General features: G+C 51.6%; 1 protein-coding gene across 1 annotated transcript in view; it reads right to left on the reverse strand.

Moving 5' to 3' along the window:
- The window catches only part of LOC125546747 (serine carboxypeptidase 1-like), a 36,354-nt gene extending 12,867 nt beyond the window's left edge, over positions 1-23,487 (reverse strand). The window contains exons 1-13 of the mRNA XM_048710893.1: positions 23,464-23,487; positions 22,495-22,683; positions 18,565-18,661; positions 18,384-18,460; positions 18,103-18,213; positions 17,884-17,993; positions 17,763-17,802; positions 17,528-17,629; positions 17,343-17,423; positions 17,012-17,251; positions 16,811-16,876; positions 16,585-16,701; positions 14,172-14,235 (exon numbers count right to left, since the gene is read on the reverse strand). Coding sequence (XP_048566850.1) covers positions 14,172-14,235; positions 16,585-16,701; positions 16,811-16,876; positions 17,012-17,251; positions 17,343-17,423; positions 17,528-17,629; positions 17,763-17,802; positions 17,884-17,993; positions 18,103-18,213; positions 18,384-18,460; positions 18,565-18,661; positions 22,495-22,683; positions 23,464-23,487 — 1,318 coding nt within the window. The remainder of the gene's footprint in view (positions 1-14,171; positions 14,236-16,584; positions 16,702-16,810; positions 16,877-17,011; positions 17,252-17,342; positions 17,424-17,527; positions 17,630-17,762; positions 17,803-17,883; positions 17,994-18,102; positions 18,214-18,383; positions 18,461-18,564; positions 18,662-22,494; positions 22,684-23,463) is intronic.
- Between the last annotated feature and the right edge of the window lie 348 nt (positions 23,488-23,835).

Genomic DNA, 23,835 nt, shown 5'->3' on the forward strand with positions numbered 1-23,835 from the left:
AGAACTGATGTTCCCTGAGCTTATCGAGTACCAAACGCAAGTGCTTGGCATGATCTTCCTTGTTCTTCGAGAAAACCAGAATGTCGTCAAGATAGACCAAAACGATGTCATTGGTGTAGGCGTTGAAGATGAAGTTCATCATGCGAGAGAAAGTCGGAGGAGCGTTGACGAGGCCAAAAGACATGACAGTGTATTCATATGAACCATAGCTTGTCCTGAAAGCCGTCTTGGGAATATCTTGCTCACGGATTCGAATCTGATGATAACCCATACGGAGATCAAGCTTGGAGAATACTTGGGCACCTTTGAGTTGTTCGAACAACTCATTGATGTTGGGAAGTGGGTATTTGTTCTTGATGGTCTTCTTGTTCACTGGATGGTAATCGACACAAAGTCGGTCCGTTCCATCCTTCTTCTTCACAAAAAGAACACCACAACCCCACGGAGAAGAACTAGGCCGGATGAGACCCATTTTCTCTTGAATATCGAGTTGCTTCTTCAGCTCCTTCAACTCTTCAGGTCCGAGCTTGTAAGGACGTTTACACACAGGTTCCGTGCCAGGCTCAAGATCAATAACGAATTCAACTGGCCGGTGCGGAGGCATTCCTGGAAGCTCTTCTGGAAAGACGTCTTGATATTCACAAACGACTGGAATCTGCGAGATAGCATCCAATTCACCCTTCTCATTGAGAGAAAACATACGGATGGTATCATCACGAGCAGCAAAGACAATTACATCCTCAGACGAATGAGTCAATTGAATCTGCCTGGCTGCACAATCAAGATGTGCCTTGTGCTTAGAACGCCAATCCATTCCGAGAATAAGATCAATATGCGAGTTACCAAGAACCACCAAAGAAGAGAGAAACTTGTAATCGCCCAACATGATAGTAACATCTGGGGCAATAGCGCTTGCATTCATGAATTTACCCGGAGAAACAACAGATAACTGTCTAGGCAAATCTTGCAAAGGCAACTCATGCTTAGAAACAAATGGTCTCGAGATGAAACAATGCGATGCACCCGTGTCAAAAAGAACTTTTGCAGGAATATCATTAATAGGAAGGTTACCCATGATCACATCTGATGAGTCCTCTGCCTGAGCTGCGTTCATCAAGTTGACCTTGGCAGACTTGGGGTTATGCTTGACCACAGCTGTACTTGCCGATCTCACAGGAGGAGGAGGAAGACGCCTCTGGTTGAAACACTTGTTGGCATAGTGACCCTTCTGTTGGCACTTGTTGCACGTGACCTCTGAAAGCGGACGGTGATACGGAGCACTCGATCTTGGAGCTTGAGACGAAGTCTTGTTCTGAAAGCCAGGGTTGGGTGGGTGGGAAGAACCACTGCCACCTTTGCTCTTCTGCTGATACGACTGACGGAACGGAGGAGGAGGAAGCCAATACTTCTGCTGCTTGGCCACTTGAGTAGAGGAAGAAGGAGTAACATCTCTGACTCGCTTCTTGGAAGCATCACACCTCAACTGAGCAGCCTCTTGCTTCAGTGCCATGTTGTAGAACTCATCGTATCTCAAGGGCACAAAGAGAACAAGAGCTAGCTGAATTTCTTCTCTGAGACCACCCCTGAACTGGTATATCATGCTCTTCTCATCAGGTACGTCCTTCTTAGCAAAGTGGGCGAGCTTCTGAAACAACTTGTTGTAGTCATAGACAGACAAAGAGCCTTGCTTCAGGTTGTGGAATTCCTCACGCTTGCTTTCAACCACGCTCTGGGGAATATGATGAGCTTGGAAATCTCGACGGAAATCATCCCAAGTGATAACACGTCCACCTCTGGAGTCCTTGTACTGCTGGAACCATTCTGCAGCTTGATCTTTGAGTTGGAAGGAAGCGAACTTGACAAAGTCCTCAGGCCTGACGTTATTGCACTCGAAATGCTTGCACAGATCCACAAGCCAATCGTCAGCATCGGTTGCCTCAACACAATTGCTGAAAGTCTTTGGCCCGTTAGCAAGGAACTGGTTGAGTGAAGCAAAGTGATTCTGATTGTTGCCTTGATTCCCTTGGTTGCCTTGATTGCGCTCTTGAAGAATTTGCATGATCAACTGTGTGTTTGCATTGGTTGCGGCCATCACAGCTTGCCATGCCTCCAGAGGAGGTGGTGGTGGTGGCGGATCAGGATTCGGAGTCGTGCGTGTTGGAGGAGCCATCCTGAAGAGGTTGACATCCATTAGCACATTGACAGACAAATATTGAAGCTGAATCCAATGGAATGAAAATTGCAACATATAGTCTTCACATCCAAACAAAATGAATGAATGCATTCCTCTTGAAATGATCACATATCCATAAATTGAGAAGCCACTTAGAATTAAGGTAGAGAAATAAATCAACAAGGTACGGATCAAGAACGAATAATCGGTAAGAAATCCCAATCTCAAACCAATATCCGTGGAAGAAGAACTAGAGCTACAAGAATTCCCACCTATGAAACTCCCGAACCTTTCCGGTTATGCAATCAGGTGTTGGGGATACAGGGGAAGCATAATATCTCACCCAAACTAGCAAATCCTACATCCAGCTGTATCCATCCTTCAACACATAACCAAGAAACCTTCGAAAACCATCTACCTCAACCTTCGAAAAGCATCCGTTATACAAGTTATGGTGATACTCCCGAACTCCCGCCCCAGTACTGGGTGGCGTCGAGGTTATCTCACCAACGAACTGCATAAAAGAGATTTTCGATGTCGGCGTACTAAACTCAGGTATTCCAGAACTGCAACGATAAAATTATGATGACAACACCTCAGAGCTCAACTCCCCGGGACACTTCCACTAAACCCCTGACAGGAGGCATCAAGACAATGTTCTCATCATAAAACCATCGGAACGATTCCAAGATACCCGCGTGATCCTAAATTTTTTTTAGTGAAATTTGAGAAGAGAAGAGTCAAAACTCTACGTCAGGATGCCTTACCAGAGTGATGAGGAGACTGGGAAGTAAAAAGAATTCCTAAACTCTCCGATATATAATTCCTAAATGACTCAAAACATTTTTCTAGACACAACTCGGCTGCTAAAAACGATCAAGCAATGGGGCTCCTAAGGTCGGGGAAGGCTCTGATTACCAACTTGTAACACCCTCGATGTGACTATATCTCCCACGTGTTGGGGCACGACTAAGAGGCATAATCGCATTGAAGGCATATGTCGCAAGTTAGGCAATCTTCACAACATCCCATGTAATATAGATAATAAAAGGGGAGATAACATAGTTGTCTTACACTCGCCACGTCAATCAAGTACATAAATAACATTACATCATCCAAACACTCATGGCCGGACTACGACGCCAAAATAAAAGATAACCCAACATGCGACACGGTCCCAATCACCCCCAACTGGGCACCACTACTGATCATCAGGAAAGGAAACATAGTAACGTTGAGAGTCTTCGTCAAACTCCCACTTGAGCTCAAACGCGTCTCCTGGAGCGGAATCATCAGGCCCTGCATCTGGTGTAATAGTAATCTGTGAGCCACAGGGACTCAGCAATCTCGCGCCCTCGCGATCAAGACTATTTAAGCTTATAGGTATGGGAAGGTAAATATGTGGAGCTGCAGCAAGCGACTAGCAAATATGGTGGCTAACATACGCAAATGAGAGCGAGAAGAGAAGGCAAAGCACGGGCGAGAATCTAGAGAGCAACCTGCGCAAACATTACTCCAACACCGTGTCCACTTCCCGGACTCCGCCGAGAAGAGTCCATCACGGTAACACACTCAGTTGATTCATTTTAATTAAGTTAAGGTTCAAGTTATCTACAACCGGACATTAACAAATTCCCATCTGCCCATAACCGCGGGCACGGCTTTCGAAAGTTCAAATCCCTGCAGGGGAGTCCCAACTTAGCCCATGACAAGCTCTCATGGTCAACGAAGGAATAGACCTCCTCCCAAGACGTTCCGATCAGACTCGGTATCTCTGTAATTCAAGACACTTCGACAAGTTAAAACAAGACCAGCAACACCGCCGAATGTGCCGACAAATCCTGATAGGAGCTGCACATATCTCGTTCTCAGGGCACACTCAGATGAGCCAGACGTCGGGTAGGCCAGCCCAGAGTTGCCCCTGGTAGCCCCGGACATCGCTCGGTTGGACCAACACTCAGAGGAGCACTGGCCCGGGGGGGCTAAAATAAGATGACCCTCAGGCTCCGGAAACCCAAGAGAAAAGAGGCTAGGTGGCAAAAGGTAAAACCAAGGTTGGGCATTGCTGGAAAAGCTTTAATCAAGGCGAACTATCAAGGGGTTCCCATTATAACCCAACTGCTTAAGGAACGCAAAATCCGGGAACATAACACCGATATGACGGAAACTAGGGCGGCAAGAGTGGAACAAAACACTAGGCGAGAGGCCGAGCCTTCCACCCTTTACCAAGTATATAGATGCATTAAGATAACAAGATAATATAATGATATCCCAACAAGTAAATAAATGTTCCAACAAGGAACGGTCTTCAATCTTCACCTGCAACTAGCAACGCTATAAGAGGGGCTGAGCAAAGCGGTAACATAGCCAATCAACGGTTTGCTAGGACATGGTGTGTTATAGGTTTGACATGGCAATTTGGGAGGCTTGAAAGCAAGTGGTAGGCATCGTAGCATTGGCATAGCAAAAGAGAGAGCAAACTAGCATAGCAAAGATAGTAGTGATTTCGAGGGTATGATCATCTTGCCTGCACAGTTGTCAGAGTTGACTGGATCCTCGAAAGCAAACTCAACGGGCTCCTCGTTAGCGAACTCGTCTCCTGACTCTACCCAAACAAGACAAACAAGCAACAAGGACACAATCAACCACGTGCAAGGATCAAGCAATATGATGCAATGATGATATGCTATGCGGGATGCATATGCGAGATGTGACAGGAAAAGTAAGAACCTGGCCTCAACTTGGAAATCCAAGTGTGCCACTGGAAAGATGAGAAGAAATCGCTTGAAAACGATATAAAGAACGTCGGAATCGGAGTTACGGTTTGGAAATGGCAAGCGATTCAAAATTGGCACCGGTGTGCGATTTACAGCAAGTAGCCATCTAAATGCAATGAGATGAACATGCTACAGTACCCAAACATGGCATAAAAATACATGGCAGGGATGCATACAAGATTTTTAACAAAAGTCTAGCACTGAGCTACAGCCAATTCATCCATTAACAGGTTCAAACAAGCATGGCAAAAATGCATATGGCAAACAGATCTCAGACTTAGTGAAATTAACACTTGTCTGGAATTTCAGATCAGGTAGCACTCTTCGGAGCAACGAAACTACAAGCTACAGGACCTGAACATGGCAAAGTAAAGCATGGCATGGAGCTACTCAAAGATCTTAACAAAACTCCCTTAGTGACCTTGAGCCAAAAGGGATCAGAAAATACAATTGCAAGCATGTGAACATGGCAAAAAACATAATCAGTTTACAGACTTTGTGAAAACTGGCACATGCTGAAACATAACTCAAGTAGGCATGTTTACGAGCTCGATGCACTTACTATGGTGCAAGTCATGAAAAGCTAAGCATACATCTATCAAGAACACACAAAATGCAAGTTAGGAATGGCAAGAACAATAGCATAGCATGCACGGATCAACTACAACATCATCGGCAAAATTGCAAACAAGTTGACAATCTGCCCAGATTCACAAAGTAGCAAAAGTAGAGCTCGATTGACTCAAGCTAGGCTGCTCCATAATTGCAAACAAGGACATGGATGGATAGAGAATTACAATATTAACAAAACATCCTTACTGATCATCCTCAAAAGAGGCACGGATCACTAGGAAACAACATGAACATATGGCATTATGAGACAAACATCTCAAGGACTTAATGGAATTGCTAAGTCCCTGAAAACAGAATTAACAAGTGCACCACTTTGCAAACTTGTGCTAGTCACCACACACATCACAAAAATACATGGGTTGCACCTCTGGAAAGATGACAAAACCCTTAACAAAACATATGTAGAACTTATGGGTATATCATGCACACATTAATCATGGCAAAAATGACAAAAAGCTAAATGGAGCAGCAGATCTGACAATTATCTCAAGTAGCCCTCTTCCAAAAAAATTTCGGGCATCAAGATGAACTCAAATGAAAATGATGCAATGGAATGAAATGATGTACTCTCTGAGGTGAACATTTTGATATGCTATATGCCGAAAACGGAGCTACTGATGCAAAGTTACGACATGACGAACATGGGCACTTGAAACGGGAAAATGTCGGGGACTTAGTAGAAATCGACCTCCGGATCTAGGGTTTGATGGCACGCGAAACGAGACGGCGGCGCGCGCACTCCGTTGAGCCGGTGGTGGCCGGGGCCGGCGAGGAGAGGGCCGGGGAGGTCGGGCGGCGGCGGATCCGGTCGCTCCTCGACCGTATCTGGCCGGAGGAGGGAGGCGAGGCCGAGGCCAAGGCGGCGGCGTGGTCGGCGAGGCGCGGCCGGGCGGCGGAGGTCGGCGATGGCGGCGACGGCCGGCGACCGGGCGTCGCGGGGAAGAGGACGGCGGCGCGGGCGAGCTCCTCTGGCCCGTGCGCGGGCGCGGGTGGGCCGGCCACGGGCCGCGGCGGGCCCGCGCGATGCGGCGAAGTGGGCACGGGCGGCGGCCAATGGGCGGAGGACACGTGGCGGCGGACGGACGTGGCGGACGTGTCCGTCGGCGGGGAGTTTGTCCGGCGGGCGAGATGAGGAGTGGATCTAGGGTTTTCGGGAGGAAGGAGAAGGAGATTTTCGGGGGATCTTTAAATAGGCATAGGAGGAGTTAGGAGAGTCCAAATGAGGTGCGGTTTTCGGCCACACGATCGTGATCGAACGCTCTAGATGATGGAGCAGGTTTAGGTGGGTTTTGGGCCAAATTGGAGGGGTGTTGGGCTGCAACACACACGAGGCCTTTTCGGTCCCTCGGTTAACCGTTGGAGTATCAAACGAAGTCCAAATGATACGAAACTTGACAGGCGGTCTACCGGTAGTAAACCAAGGCCGCTTGGCAAGTCTCGGTCCAATCTGGAAATGTTTAATCCCCACACACGAAAGAAAGGTAGAAGTGACCACCGGAGGAGAACGAAGCGCCGGAATGCAAAACGGACAACGGGGAAAATGCTCGAATGCATGAGATGAACACGTATGCAAATGCCATGCACATGATGACATGATATGAGATGCATGACAACGATAGCAACACACGGAGACAAAAACCCGAACCCGAGAAAATAAAATAACTTAACGCCGGAAACGGCAAGAGTTGGAGTACAAATTGGGAAAGTTACATCCGGGGTGTTACACCAGGTAAGCGACCGAAGGTGTCCCGAACGAGCACTTTGAGCGCTTAAGATGAAGATGATGCGCCTGAAGCTCGTTGAAGACGATGGCCACATGCTGGAGGTGCTCTGCCCAAGAGGCATTGTAGATAAGAATGTCATCAAAGAAAACGAGCACAAACCGACGTAAGTAGGCACGGAGGACATCATTCATCAAGGCCTGAAACGTCGTCGGGGCATTGGAGAGGCCAAAGGGCATCACCAAGAACTAGAAGTGGCCGTGATGAGTCCGAAACACCGTTTTGGCGATGTCGTCTGGATGCATGCGCACCTGATGGTACCCCGACCGGAGATCCAGCTTCATGAAGAAGCGCGCCCCCTGTAGTTCATCTAGGAGTTCATCCACCACCGGGATAGGGAACTTATCCTTAAGTGTGAAAGTATTAAGGGCGCGGTAGTCGATGCAGAAGCGCCACGTGCCGCCTGACTTGCGAACGAGGAGGACCGGCGCTGTGACGCCCCCGATTTAATCATACACTAATCATACACGCAAACGTGTACGATCAAGATCAGGGACTCACGGGAAGATATCACAACACAACTCTACAAATAAAATAAGTCATACAAGCATCATATTACAAGCCAGGGGCCTCGAGGGCTCGAATACAAGAGCTCGATCATAGACGAGTCAGCGGAAGCAACAATATCTGAGTACAGACATAAGTTAAACAAGTTTGCCTTAAGAAGGCTAGCACAAACTGGGATACAGATCGAAAGAGGCGCATGCCTCCTGCCTGGGATCCTCCTAACTACTCCTGGTCGTCGTCAGCGGGCATCACGTAGTAGTAGGCACCTCCGGTGTAGTAGGAGTCGTCGTCGAAGGTGGCGTCTGGCTCCTGGGCTCCAACATCTGGTTGCGACAACCAGGTAGAAGGGATAGGGGGAAAAGAGGGAGAAAGCAACCGTGAGTACTCATCCAAAGTACTCGCAAGCAAGAAGCTACACTACATATGCATGGGTATCAAATGGAATAAGGGTATCATATGTGGACTGAACTGCAGAATGCCAGAATAAGAGGGGGATAACTAATCCTGTCGAAGACTACGCTTCTGGCAGCCTCCGTCTTGCAGCATGTAGAAGAGAGTAGACTGAAGTCCTCCAAGTAGCATCGCATAGCATAACCCTAACCGCTGATCCTCCCCTCGTCGCCCTGTGAGAGAGCGATCACCGGTTGTATCTGGCACTTGGAAGGGTGTGTTTTATTAAGTATCTGGTTCTAGTTGTCATAAGGTCAAGGTACAACTCCAAGTCGTCCTGTTACCGAAGATCACGGCTATTCGAATAGATTAACTTCCCTGCAGGGGTGCACCACATAACCCAACACGCTCGATCCCATTTGGCCGGACACACTTTCCTGGGTCATGCCCGGCCTCGGAAGATCAACACGTCGCAGCCCCACCTAGACCAACAGAGAGGTCAGCACGCCGGTCTAAACCTAAGCGCCCAGGGGTCTGGGCCCATCGCCCTTAGCACACCTGCACGTTGCGTGGGCGGCCGGAAGCAGACCTAGCCTAGTGGCGTTCCAGTCCAATCCAGCGCGCGCCGCTCCGTCGCTGACGTCAAGAAGGCTTCGGTTGATACCACGACGCCGGGATACCCATAACTACTCCCGCGTAGATGGTTAGTGCGTATAGACCAAATGGCCAGACTCAGATTAAATATCCAGATCTCGTTAAGCGTGTTAAGTATCCGCGAACGTCGACCAGGGCCAGGGCCACCTCTCTCCTAGGTGGTCGGAACCTGCCCTGTCGCTCCGCCTCAAAGATCCACTCGCGGGTGCTCCTCAAGCCGACCCGTCTTTAGTCACCACATGTATCATGTATAAAGTATATAGTATATACCCGTGATCAACTCCCGAGTGATCACGGCCCGATAGTATAGCATGGCAGACGGACAAGGATGTAGGGCCACTGATGATAAACTAGCATCCTATACTAAGCATTAGGATTGCAGGTAAAGGTAACAACAGTAGTAGCAAGGACAGACTATGCATCAGTATAGGATTAACGGGAAGCAGTAACATGCTACACTACTCTAATGCAAGCAGTATAGAGAAGAGTAGGCGATATCTGGTGATCAAAGGGGGGGCTTGCCTGGTTGCTCTGGCAAGAGAGAGTGGTCGTCAACTCCGTAGTCGTACTGGGTAGCAGCGGCGTCGGTCTCGGTGTCTATCGAGAGAAGAGGGGGGAGAAACAATAAATATATAAGCAAGCATATGCATAGTGATGCATGACATGACAAGTAACGGTGCTAGGGGTGCCCTGTCGCGGTATGAGGTGATACCGGTGAAGGGGGGAAACATCCGGGAAAGTATCCCCGGTGTTTCGCGTTTTTGGACAGATGAAACAGAGGGGGAAAGTTGCGTGTTCGCTATGCTAGGGATGCGTGGCGGATAAACGGGCTGCGTATTCAAATTCGTCTTGTCGTTTTGAGCAACTTTCATGTACAAAGTTTCTCCATCCGAGTTACAGATTATTTTATACGAATTTCTGAAGTTTAAGCAATATCCTAGATTTATTATTAAACTAAAATAGGATTATTGCACCAGCATGACGTCATCATGACGTCATCAGTCAGCTGAGTTGACCATGATCAACCCTGACGTGTGGGGTCGGTCAGTGCCCAGTCAGCAGTACAGTCAGCGTTGACTGGGTCAAAGTTGACCAGTCAACAAGGTCAATGGGGCCCATCTGTCAGTGACACATATTTTTAAAAGGAGGTTTAAATTAAGCTAACTAGGGGTGGGGCCCCTCTGTCATGGAGTCCTCAGACTAACTAAATAGCTAATTAGTTAATTAGGCAAAATTAATTAAGTTAATTAACTAAACCACTAATTAATTAATTATTTTAGTATTTATTTTATTCTTTTATTAACATTTCTTTTTTTTCTTTTTTTCTTAAGACAGGGGCATGGGCCCCATTCGTCAGTGGCTCGGGCCAGTTGAGGGCACGGGCTAACGGGCGAGGCAGACCCGGGCGCGTCGCGGCGAGGCCGGCCGGAGCGGCGCCCGGCAGCAGCAGTGGCGGGAGAGGGACTCCGTCAGGCGCGGGGATAGCGGGGAGCGGTGGCGGACGCCGGCGAAGGCAGCCGCGCGGGGATGGGGAGCAGGGGAGAGCGGCAGTGGCGAGCGGCTGTGAGCGAACGACGGCAGCAGCAATAGGAAGCAGCGGCATCGACGGGAGGAGGCGAGCCACGAGCACGGCGGGGCGCACACACGGACGGCGTCGGTCGCGGCCGGGTACGGCCACGCGAGGCAGGGCCGCGGCCAAGCGTGGGCGAGCGTGTACGGGCGGCGACGTCTATGGCGGGGAATACGGAAGGAGGCGAGGGGGTTGCTCACCCCCGTTGCAGGGCAGGGGGTCGGCGAGGCTCGATGCAGGCCGACGATGGAGAGGCGGGGTGGGGTCGAGGAGGCGGTCCGGCGGGGTCCGGCGACGACGCGAGGTGATGATGATGTCGATGGCGTCGAGCAGGCGTCGGGCCACGAGGGAGGGAACGGGGCCGCGAGGAGGAGGCCGGGAGGGGCGGCGGCCTTAGCGGAGCGGCGGCGAGGGGGCGATCTAGGTGGCGTGGGGCGGCGTGGCGGCGGACGAGGGCGAGGTGGAGGCGACGGGTGGCGGCGTCGGGCGGGAGGTTCGTTTCCCCGATCCCGATCTGGATCGGGGAAGGGAAGAGGGACGTGGGCTCGTGGGGAGGGGGAGAGAGGAGTGGGGGGTTAGGGTTTCTGGGGTGTGGGGCTGTGGCCTATAGGCCAGGGGGGGTGAGGGGGCGGCCGGTTGGGCCTGGCCTGGGTAATAGCTGGGCCGGCTGGCCCAGTGGGGGGGGGTCTGCTTCTCCTTTTTTTTGTTAGTTTTGTTTTCTGTTTTGTATTTTCTTTTTTTTTTATTATCCTTTTCTGTTTTAATTCGTTCCTCATTGCATTTTAGTTTTGTAAAGTACAAAATGATCCCTAAATTGGTAATAGGAATTATACCACTGCCACAATTAACTTGGCAACTAAATATATTAGTTTGTAATAGTTTATCATTTTAGAAGCATTTAAATAATTGTTTTTGCTACTGTTTAAATCGTTTTAGAGTATTTGAACATTTTATAAAAGTGTAGTTCCAATGCCATAATTACTTATGTATTATTTGGCTCACTCTGAACATTATAGTTTTAATTTTTGAAAACTTTTGTTGTTTGCCTGATTTTTAAATTGAATTTGAAATGATTTTGAACTAACGTGAGATTATCAACAGTAATCGGAGTGACGTGGCATCGTTAACGTGGGATTACTGTAGCATAATTATCCGGGCGTCACAGGCGCCGTGAATGGTGATGTGGAGATCCGGATAATGCCCGCGGCAAGCATGAGTGCACACTGTCGCTCCAACTCGTCCTTCTGCAGCTGAGGGTACCGGTAGGGCCGCACTGCCACCGGTGCCGAGCCCGGCAGGAGGTGAATACGGTGGTCGTAGACCTGAGCCGGCGGAAGGCCCTGTGGGTCCTCAAAGAGATCACTGTGCTGCTGCAGGAGGTTATCTAACAGCGGATGCTCGGCCTCAGTGGTGGCCGCGGCCAACTGGAGCGGAGGCGTCGCCGGGGTGCCTCCAACGCCCTCTCACCGGATGCGTCGGCCGAGACGCCAGAAGGTCATCGTCAGGGCGTCGAAGTCCCAAAGGATGGGACCGAGAGTCCGCAAAAAGTCGACGCCGAGGATGAAGTCGAAGCAGCCCAAATCAATGCCGACGCAAGTGATGGTGAAGTGCTCGTCGCCGATAGTAATGGGCACGTCCCGAGCGAGCCCATGGCAGCAGAGGCGGTCGCCATTAGCGACGGTGACTCGCAGCTGCTCCCCGCCGATCGGCTGTAGCGCGAGGCGCCGCATAGTAGCCTCAGGTAGGAAGTTACGTGTAGAACCCGTGTCGAAGAGGGCCACCAGAGTCTCGCCATGGATCGTGACCGGTACAAGCATCGTTCGCTCATTACGGATGCCGGCCAACGCGTGAAGTGAGATGACGAGTGCCGTAGCCGGTGCGACCTCCGCGGCGGCCGGGTCTCCGGGTCCAGCATCGGTGTCCTCGTCCTCGGTCTCGTCGGTCGTCTCTAAGTAGAAGAGGCGCGGGCAGACATGGCCCGGGGCGTAGGGCGCGTCACAGTTAAAGCAGAGCCCCAGGCGGCGGCGCTCGAGCTGCTCCGCCTGCGAAAGGCGCCGGAAGGGCCGTGTCGCAGCCGGGGTGGCCGCCGATGATGCAGCTGAAGGTGCGGGCACGGGTGGCGGTGGCCGTGGAGGAAGTCGGCTCCCACGAGGTGTGGCTGGCCGTGTCAAGGCCTGGGCGCGCTGCTCGAATGCCCGAGCATAGTACATGGCCGTATGCAGGTCTTGGGGCCCCTTCATCTTGACGTCCACACGGATGTGGTCGGGAAGGCCGCCGATGAAGAGTTCAGCCCGCTGGAGTGCCGTCACCCCCGGTGCATGACACACTAGAGCCTGGAAACGGTCGGCGAAATCCTGGACCGTGGAGGTGAAGGGTAAACGGCCCAACTCGGACAGGCGGCTGCCGCGCCGTGGGGGCCCGAAACGAAGGAGGCACAGCTCGCGGAAACGCTCCCAGGGAGGCATGCCGCCCTTGTCCAGCTCGAGGGCGTAGTACCATGTCTGGGCTGCACCCCGGAGGTGGTAGGAAGCGATCCAAGTGCGCTCCGACGCAGGAGTGCGCTGCCTCCGGAAAAACTGGTCACACTGGTTTAACCAGTTAAGAGGGTCGTCTGAGCCGTCATAGGTGGCAAAGTCGATCCAGGCGAACCGGGGCGGCGTCGGGGTTGGCGCGCCAGCGCCCACCGGCTCGGCGATGCGGAGAGCGGATGATGGTGCCTCGGACTGCAGCGGGGGCACTGACGGGTCCCCGGCCTCCGTGTAAACTGGTGGCGGCGACGTCCCGGTAAGCCAGGCCGAAATCGGGGAAGGCGACGGTGGAAACCGCACCTGCTGGATTGGGAGCCCTCCTGGAGTGGCCTGACTTAGGCCGATGTTGGGTGGCGGCAATGGCGCGTGGCTCGGCGCAGCCGGCGCGGGCCAAGCCGACCACGGGGCTGGGGCGGGCGCGGTAGACGCAGGTGGCGCCGCGGGCGCTGGCGTCGGCCACTGCGGGCACCGAGTACCACGGGAGAGCCGGCGGTCCGGAGGGCACGGGTGGCGGAAGCGGCGGTGGTGGCCCGTACGGGCTGGCCAGGTAAAGCCGGATGCCCTGGACCGCGACGACCAGGTCGTTGAGGACACCGGCCATGGCCTCCGGCGAGTATTGGGCCGGCAGGATCGATGGAGATGGCGGCGTCGTGGTGACGGGGGGCGGCAGCAGGCCGGTGGACGCGCCGGAGAGGAGGTCCAGCGGCGCTGATGGAAGGGCCAGCGGGCCCGTGACGATCGGCGAAGGCGCGGCGGTGGTGGTGGTGGTAAGGGGCAGCGACGACGATGGTGGTGAGGATGACATGATCGAACCCGAGCTGGATGATACCAAGGTGATAAGAGCTAAGGTTTTGCCCTGCCTAGGGCGTAGGTTGTAGGGGAACGAGGGAGGTGGGCGAGGGCTGGAGCGCGGCGGCCGCCGGCGGGGCGTCGTCCTTGCGGTTCGGCGGCGGCGGCGCAAGCAGGAGGCGGCTAGGGTTTAGGGTTCCGGCTCCTCTGGGAGCCGGGCAACAGAATAGTCTTATTGCTTAATTCTGAAAATAATCTTATAACTTGTATATATAACCACGATCTGAAAATAAAACTAAGATAATTTGCGGCCTAAGCCTGCTCGATGAGCCTCCTACGGCTGTAGGCCCGGCCGGTCATAACAGTAGCCTAATGATTTGACCCATGCCTCCGTTCCAGTGAAAGGGATACACAGATCATGATCTCCACTGTACAATTAAACACCCAAAAGTTGTTAAACATCATTTCTCTTTTTCAATAAAGTGATTACATATCGGAAAAATGCAAAGGTGAGCACCGGTACATACCCCGTGTTGCAAAAAAGGGGAGGCTGCACATTTCAAATTTATCACACAAGTATGTATTGCACAAAAGTATTAGCACTAACAAAGTGACAAAGTTACACACTTGTGAGTTATTCGCAAAACACACACACACACTTGTGAGTTGTAAAAGATGACCAATTTGTGACCCATAGTGCCAAAAATCCACGATACCGAAAAAGGGTTTTCCCCGTTTATATTATAAAGCAACCATCACCGATAATAATCATCGCAAACAATTCAACACCACACCACACTACCACACAACACACCCAAGGCCAGATACAACAGGTAAAGGAACAACCACGAAGCTGAGCTCTGCGAAAGTAGGCCTCCAAGACGGCGCCTTCAAGAAAGAGAATGATACCGGAGCACCGTCGCCATCGGATCCAAAGGATCATGGTTTTCACCTGGACCATCCGAAGGAGGAGAGTAGCCACGACGACGCCTTCAGGAAGGAGACGACGCCCGCGGACACCGCTGTCGTAGGCCCAACCGAAGCCGAGTAGGGGATCTCTCCTGGCGCACCCTCCACCTTCAAAACACCTCCGCTAGCCGAAGCACCGGCCACCGCATCGCCCGAATGGCCATAGCGACCAGCCCACACCTGAGCCGCGCACCCCGCCCACAAGCAACATGACTACCACCACCACTGAGGCCGTTGCCACGTCATCCAAGACCTTCCCCCCCCCCCCCCCCCCCCCCCCCGCCGCAACCACCACAACGGCTAATGGACGCCACCGACCGGTGAAGAGGTAGAAGGCACCTCCTTCCACCCCAAAACGGACCCTTTGGTGGGAAGGCGGCCCAGCTGGCTAGATCCAGGCAGGGGAGGGGCGCCGGCAGCCGCCGGCCTCGTCCTCGCCGCAGCCACCGCACCACTCCACTGGGGACATGGATCACCGAGACATCGGCACGGTCAGGAGGCCCCCTGCCTCCCTCCCCGGATCACTCCCACCACCACCGGCCAGCCAACGGCACCCCCGTCAAGCCGCCGGCATCCACCAGCCGGCCGCCACCGTCCGCCACACGCACTAGCCGAAGAGTAGAGGAGAGGGGGTCGACCGCCGCCTGAGCCGCCCATCGGCCACCAAGCACGCCTCGAACAGAGCCACCACAGCCCGCGCCGCCTGCGGGGCAGATCCAGCCGAAGCCGCCGCTGCCACCCCGGCCACGCATCCGCCCGGCATGCCGCTCCGCAACTCCGCCGCCGAGCACAGCCGCGCGCCGCCGCCCGGGAGCGCCCTCCCGCGCCAAGCCCCCACGAGCGGGGAGAGAAAGGGCCCCTCCGCCGCCAGCACCCACCGGGCTTTGCCCGGCGGCGCGGACAGGTGGCGGCGAGGGGAGGGAAGGGAGGGAGCGGGAACGCACGCTGGCGGCTAGGGTTATCCCCTCGGTCGCTCGCGGGAGCAACTCGAGGGGAGGGAGAGAGTGCCTAATCTTGCCAACCAGATCTCGAGAAGTTCTTTTGAAAATAAATGTAAGACATTTTAGGTCACTACTTTAGTGATTTTTTTTGAAAAGGGGATTACCCCGGCCTCTGCATCATAGGATGCACACAGCCATCTACTTTAGTGATTTAAAACATCTTATATTTGTTTACAGAGTGATTCTCTCTGACGGTTGTGTTTCCACTGTTCGTTTGAAGCATTCTAAGTGGACAACTTTATGCCTTAAGCACAACACATGTACATCAATGTAAGCATGTGGGTTAAAGGTATCCTTATTGATAAAGCTAATTTCTATTCCAGGTACCAAGAAAGGCTGTGTGCATCACTTTATGCACAGGCCGAGGGGCATCCCCTCTTTTCGAAAAAATTCCAGGTATCAAGAGTCTAATACTATTGTCTGAACCAATTTACCCACACTAAATATTAGGACTAAAGTTTGAAAGGTTTGTTTTTTTCCTGAAGGTTATATTCACGTTCTTTACATTGAATCGAGACTTGTGCTTCGCTATCCTATTCAAATATGATTTTTTTTTCCTTCCGTTCTTAAGCAATAACCGTAAGCAGAAAATGTATTATGCACAACCAATCTGTTAGTTTTGCTTTACTAGAAAAAAGTCAGTTTTGATGGACAATTAAATGTATTATTTCCTAGTAGTTCAACCTGTTCTCTACTGAACCTTCACCCTAATTTGATTCCATATATTAATCGGTGTCTTCTTTTGCAGGAAACAAGTTACTCAGTGTTAACATTGTCAAATGATCAAGTTGCAGGTGTGCCCCATACCAGCAAATAAGTACGCGATATCTCATGGCTGTGAATTTTTTGTGATACTCCACCATGCTGCCTATATCATGAGTGTAGTCTATTCTTGAAGTATTCAATTCCCATGATCCAATTAAGCTTTTCTGATGTGCCAATTTCGATCGAGGTTATTCCCGACAAACAAGAGTTAGTTAATTTGTGCCAATTTTAGGATTAAATTCACACTAATTTGTCTCGCATCAACCATCATACCGGTTTGGCGTGAATGGCAGCTCTTACATCTTCATCATCCAGCCATATAGTAGCAAGTTCATCACTCTGTGAGGACATATAATTGTTATAAATGAGAGGACCAACCATACTTATGAAATGATGTATGTGTATGGAAAATGAAAACAACAAATTGTAAATGATCTACATATAACTATAAGGGCATTGATATAATTTTCATACCATGCATGGAAGTGATCTACCGCCAAGCTCGGGCCACAACGTGACATGTCCGCTGCTCACAGGAAGACCGAGAGGCCATGAAAGCCCCGCCGTCCTCTTCCTCACTGGGAAAGGCCTCTCTGTTTCACCTAGCTTTCTGAAGCTTGATGGCAAGCTGCTGTTCACGAACGCTGTCTCTTGGACTTCAGGGTGGTGGTAGCATGGTGCAAGAATGTTGTACGTGTTCAGGTCTTTCAGTTCCTGCAGATGACAACACAAATTGAGGCCTTACAGAATTTGGAAGGTTGCGTATTTGCTTGTCGGTTTACAGGTTCTGGTACATGGACATTACCCAACGGTTTCTATCTATATTTTCTTGGCACACATCATTAACTTTTCCCCAGAATGTGCCGTGGCAAGCAGCACTGACATCCTGAAACAGGGCAAACAGTCAAGACACTGTTAGCTTGCTATCTGTCCACAATGAAACTACTTGTGGCACCGGCAATTATGCAGAAACAAGACGAAGCAAAACACCTCAAACAAGTCAGTTGATATGAGACCCATTCCATGTGCAAACGGCACAAAAGAGTTTAAATCGTAGTCTGCGTCGGTTGCTCCATTACCAATTAGATAGCCCTGGCTTCCGCAAAAATAAGAAGAAAAAAAAACAATTAGATAGCCCTGGATGCAAACACCTCAGACTGTAAACTCACACACAAGTTTGCATGCACAACTAAATGGCGACGAATAAAATGTTAGTGGGAATGACCTTCAAATTGATTCTTGGCTTCAGAGCCATTTGTATCCCTGTAACGACGTAAATATGAGATGTAAGAAACTTCTGATCTCAACTATGAATAATCTACTCGCTGTGAGTGACAAAATCCACCTTTAAAACTTCATCAGCTAGTGTAGGAATGTATATCCCTGCGTATGACTCTCCGGAAATGTAGAATGGGTTCAACTGAAACTCCGGGTATAACTCGAACCACTGCAACAACGAGTAAAATCAGCATCCAGTTTCTTGCATTATGTCATGTAAATTATCGCAACTGAAGCAGAGATTATTACCTTCAAAAGGAAGATATGCGCCCCCCAAAAAAAGAGAGGAAGATATGCGCATCGGCTGCGGTTTTCAAGTCACCTGTTTTGTAATCGTTGTTCAATGAGTATGACATCCCAACACCAGCAGGGGAGTCCAGGTACATCATGCTTGAAACCTAGTTACTCCAGTTTAATGACACATTTATTCAATCACTTGGCATGGAAAAAAATACTGCTCGTTCTATGACAATTTAGTAGAGCTGAACAAGATTAGTACTCCTAAATTCTGGGCAGGCTGCTGCGGGTAGGCCTGTGCTCCTAAACTGTGTTCAGGTATGCGGATTACCTTTGACCAACTGTAGGGATCGAGCTGCAGCTTGGGCAGCCCTCCGGGAGTGCTTCCGCGCTCAAAGTTGAAGGGACCTGAGCAAAGAACAGGGCACCGGACGGGTCATCCCAGCCAAAATCACAAGATGACAAAAGAAACTGCCGGTCCGGAAGAGAGGTAGAATAAGATCAATCCAGACCGTTCTCGTAGACGAATCCGTCGAAGCTGGAGCAGCCGGGGCCGCCGTTGAGCCAGAGCACGACGGGGTCGATGGCCGGATCACGCTCCGACAGCACCAGGTATGTTTCTGTCCTTGTAGTAGGCGTAGAGGCGCTGCCATTTGTCGGCGAATATTGGGGCCTATTGATGGCCGCCGGCAATCCCTGGACTGCGAGGAGGTGTACCCGTCTTTTATTACAGAAATTCGTAGTCGTTGGAGCAGATTCATAGTGCCTAATGATTAATACAAACTGCCCCATCATGAGCTGGAATATCCGTGGCTTAAACACGCCGGCGCGACGCGCAGTCGTCTGCGAAACGGCAGAAGCTCACAGGCTAGCCATCCTGTGCCTCCAGGAGACAAAAATCGAAACCTGAAATCGCCCCCCGGTCAAGGACGTTGGCGGTGCAAGGCTAGCCGATTGCGTCGTGCTCCCCGCCTCCGGCACCAGGGGAGGGGCAGCAATCTTCTGGAACAACACAGTTGTAGATGTGCAGTCGCATGCCATTGGCCTTTTCTCCATCACTGCCCGCGTCATCTTGAAGTCAACCACAACAGCGTTTTGGCTGACCACGGTGTACGGCCCCGTAGACGATGGTAGAAAGGACGAATTCCTGTCAAAAATAGCTAGGACGGCGCCGCCACCAAACGACCCATGGCTCATCAACGGCGGTTTCAACCTCATATACAAGGCTAGTGACAAGAACAATAGCAACATTAACCGTAGAATGATGAGCAAATTCCGCGCGGCGATCGACGCCGCAGGCCTTCGGGAAATTAGATGCAAGAACCGCCGTTTCGCATGGAGTAACGAGCGCGACGATCCGACCCTCGTCAGCATCGACAAGTTCTTCTGCAGCAACGCTTGGGTCGCCCTATTCCCAACCTTCCTCCTGCACGCCGCTTCAACGTCCTGCTCCGATCACTGCCCCCTTCTGCTCGCCGCAGCAGCTGCACCACGCCGACCGGCTCGTTTCCGGTTTGAATCCTTCTGGCTGCGTTTCCCCCGTTTCCACGAAACGGTGCAACATGCGTGGGATCGCCTCGTAGCCTCTAACTGTGCATACAAACGCATCCGTGTCAAACTAGATAGGGTGGCAAAGGATCTCAAAATCTGGGCAAAGGGGTTTTTCAGCAACACCCGCCTTCAGCTGCAGATCGCAAATGAGGTTGTCCTCCGCCTTGACACCGCCCAAGAACATAGGCAGCTCTCTGCCGGCGAGCTCGCCCTCCGGAAGAAGCTCAAGCTCCGCGTCCTCGGACTGGCGGCGATCGAGAGAGCCAGGAAGCGCCAGGCCTCGCGCATCACTTGGCTGCGGGCTGGTGATGCCCGATCGGCCTTCTTCCAGGCCAAAAGCAACGCTAGGAGGAAGAAAAATTTCATCCACGCCATCCACACGCCAGACTCCACTTTCACGTCACACAACGACAAGGCCGACGTCATCTACGACCACTTCAGCTCCTCCCTTGGGGCGGCGCCGGCTAGAGATACCACCATTGCCCGGAGCTCGCTCAATCTCCCATCGCTGTCGGCCGTAGGGTTAGATAACCCATTCTCGGAGGAGGAGGTCTGGCAGGCGATTTGTGCCTCTCCGCAGGAAAAAGCGCCCGGCCCAGATGGCTTCAACGGAACATTCTTCCGAGCGTGCTGGTCAATCATTAAGCTAGACGTCATGTCTGTTTTCCACCAGTTCTACCACCTTGCCAGAGGGGACATGGCCGCCATCAATCGGGCAATGATCGTTCTCCTCCCCAAGAAGGATGGAGCGGCCGCGATCACGGACAATTGCCCGATTAGTCTGATCAATTCAATAGCGAAACTAATCTCCAAGGTCCTCTCCATGAGGCTGGCGAAGGTGATCCACACTATCATTTCTCCGGCGCAAACGACATTCCTGAAAACCAAATGCATCCATGATAGTTATCTCTATGTGCAAAACACCATTCGCCACCTCCATCGACGCAAAACGCCGGCACTGCTCATGAAGCTCGACATCGAGAAGGCGTTCGACACGGTCTCGTGGGACTACTTGCTTGAGTTGCTACAGCAGCTAGGGTTTAGCGCGCGCTGGCGAGATTGGGTGGCCCTGCTCCTCTCCTCGGCGTCCTCGGCGGTCTCTTTGCTCACCGCCACGGCCTTCGCCAGGGCGACCCGCTTTCACCGCTTCTCTTCATCCTCGCCATAGACCCTCCACACCATCTGTTGGCAAAAGCGGTTGAGCTACAACTCCTAAAACAGATACCTGGCCGCGAGTTGAAGCTCAGGGTGAGTCTCTGCGCTGACGACGCGGTTGTCTTCGTCAACCGAATCCGCCAGGAGGTTGATGCTCTCCTGGGCATCCTACGCCAATTCGGACGCGCTACAGGGCTAAGCATCAACACAGAAAAATCCACGGCATCGCCGGTTAGCTGCAATGACCTAGACCTCAATCGCCCCTTTTCCGATCAAATACCTGGGACTGCCACTCATCACCGGCCGGCTTCGACTAGAGCACCTGCAGTTCATTATCGATAGGATCAAGGCCCGGCTCGCGGGCTGGAAGAAAAACCTAATCCACATCACGGGGCGGCGCGTGCTGGTCCGCTGCGTTCTCAGCGCCATGCCGACCTTTGCGCTTATAGTGCTGAAGGTGCCGAAAAAGATCCTCAAGGAAATCGACAAATGTCGCCGGCGTTTCCTCTGGAAGCAAGACGAGGAAATCTCCGGCGCAAGCTGCAAAGTTAACTGGGCAATGGTCTGTACTCCAACAGAAAACGGAGGCCTGGGAGTCCCTGACCTCACGCGGTTCGGACGAGCCCTTCGCCTGCGCTGGCCCTGGCTCGCATGGCGCCACCCCGAGCGCCCATGGGTGGGCTTGGTCCTGCCATGCAACAACGACGACCTCTCCTTCTTCACGACGACCACCTCGGTTAGCATCGGCGATGGCGCGACGGCGTCCTTCTAGCACTCTCGTTGGATGGGGCCGGGCACGCTCGCCCAGCAATTCCCGCGGCTGGTTCTGCATGCCCGCAGAAAGAACAGGATGGTGAAGGAGGCCCTGGCGGACGACACCTGGATCAGGGACCTAGACCATGGCCGCACTGAACAGCTGATCCACGACGTCCTGGCCTTGCATAGACGGCTCCATGGCGTAGCCGGCATACTTCATGCGGGCACCCCCGACTCCATTAGATGGATCCTCGAGCGGTCGGGCGAATACTCGGCAGCATCAGCTTATCGGATGCAATTCCAGGGCATGACGTCCTCGGTTTTTGGCAAGATCATATGGTGTGCTTGGGCCCCTGGCAAGATCAAGATGTTTGCTTGGCTCATGCTGCAAAACAAGCTGTGGTGCAATGACAGACTTCAACGCCACGGCTGGAAGAACGAGTACTTCTGCCAGCTATGCACTCGAAACCTTGAATCCTCCAAGCATCTGTTCTGGGAGTGGCCAATGGCCAGAGGTGTCTGGGAAACGATAAGCTCTTGGACTGGCTGCACCTCGTTAGCTCCGGCTGTGAGCTGGCGAGACCTCCAGCACTCCTCCATTGCGTTTGCCGCCCTAGTCAGGGCCGCACCCAGATGGCGGAAAGGCACCAACATGCTACTTTTGCTGGTTTGTTGGGAGATATGGCAAGAACGGAACAACGCCACCTTCAGGAAAAGCACCCCAAGGGCCTCGAACATCATCAAAAGGATCAAAGATTGCATTGATCCCTGGCGAGCCGCAGGTGCATCCTGCATTGAGAGCCCCTTTGGGGAACCACCATGAGATATAAACCCTAGACTTTTATTGCTCGAGGACTGCCAATCTGTGGCAAGCCCTCTGATCCCCTGGATCCTCACCCCCCTTTTTGTTTCCCCCTGCTTCCTGCTTATCAATGAAATGCCAGCAACGAGCTGGATCTTTCAAAAAGAAAAGACAGCACCAGGTAGTAGAACAGCCTCCTGCCATTGCTCTCGTCCATGGTTATGTACCCGGTGTAGTGTTTGGATGGGAGGGCGCTGTCGAAGCCCGGGAGGTGGGTCACGAGGTGCTTCTCTGGAGCTGCGACGGCGAGAGGGATGAGGGGCAGCAGAAGAGCGAGGAGGAGGATGAGGAAGGGGAACCGGATCCTCTAACATCGCGAAGGAAAATCACAGTGCTATGGTGTCTGTCTAATGTAAAATGAAAGGAAAGTTAGGGACTGTTAGTAGATAGTTAGTAGGTTGCTTACTGTTGATATTTACTGTAGATATAAATAATTTAAAATTAATTTTATTTATCAATTTGGTTGTATGTAATTACTATAAATGTACACAATCGATTACCAATTTACAAATTAATTTAAGTCATTTTAGCCATAATCATATGGATAGAAAGAAGGAAAGTTAGGATATTGTAGCTTCTTTAATTTTCTTTCTCAATGTTAGAGGATTCGATTCCGTGAGGGAGGGCGTGGACGCCATTGACGGATTTGAGGCCCGCGATAGCATAGATTCGGTAAGATGTTAATATATACTATATACAGAGCAGTGCAATTTAGTGGGTGAGGCCGAGCACCAGTGCTGGAGCGGCATGTTGACCGTGCTATGCTGGTGGGAGCATCCACAATGTGTATATTGAGTAGAGTCCTTCAAAATATGACAAAAACGATAAAATTGACATGTGGACAAAAAGATTTCGCAAAATGAACTGCTTTAAAAAAATCGCTCAACGACCCTTTCATGTAGCGCCCGACAGTAAGGCGATGCACCCCACTGTGCAGCGCCTAGATCTAAGGCGCTGCATGTCCGGTCAGCATGGCACCCCTGGTCCAGGCACGGCCCCACACCTGGCCGTACAACACCTAGAGAGTAGGTGCCACACAGCCATGTGCAGCACCTAACGCATAGGCGCTGCACGCTGACTTAGTAACCGCAGCGGGCCGGCCCTTCCCCATCCCCACCCATTCGTTCCAGTGGTTGGCACAAAGACGGCGGCAACAACTCTCTCCATTCCCCCTCTCAATCCTCTATCCAAAGAACTTCAGATTTTAAGATTTCTTTCGTGGATTTGTTGCCCAATCCATCCTAGAAGGTAATCTCCTCCAATCCCTTTCTTTCTATCCAAAAAACCATCCCCATTCTTCGTGTTTGTGATCAAACCCTAGTTTTGTTTGATTTGAAATTTCTATAGGAAATAGATTGAATGTGTGTTGATTTAGCCTATGTAGATTACTTGTAAACATTGGGAAACATTATGTTGTTGATTTGTATTGTAAATCGCATACATAGGAATTTGTATGTAC

Source organism: Triticum urartu, chromosome 3, assembly GCF_003073215.2.
Source record: "Triticum urartu cultivar G1812 chromosome 3, Tu2.1, whole genome shotgun sequence".
Taxonomy (NCBI): domain Eukaryota; kingdom Viridiplantae; phylum Streptophyta; class Magnoliopsida; order Poales; family Poaceae; genus Triticum; species Triticum urartu.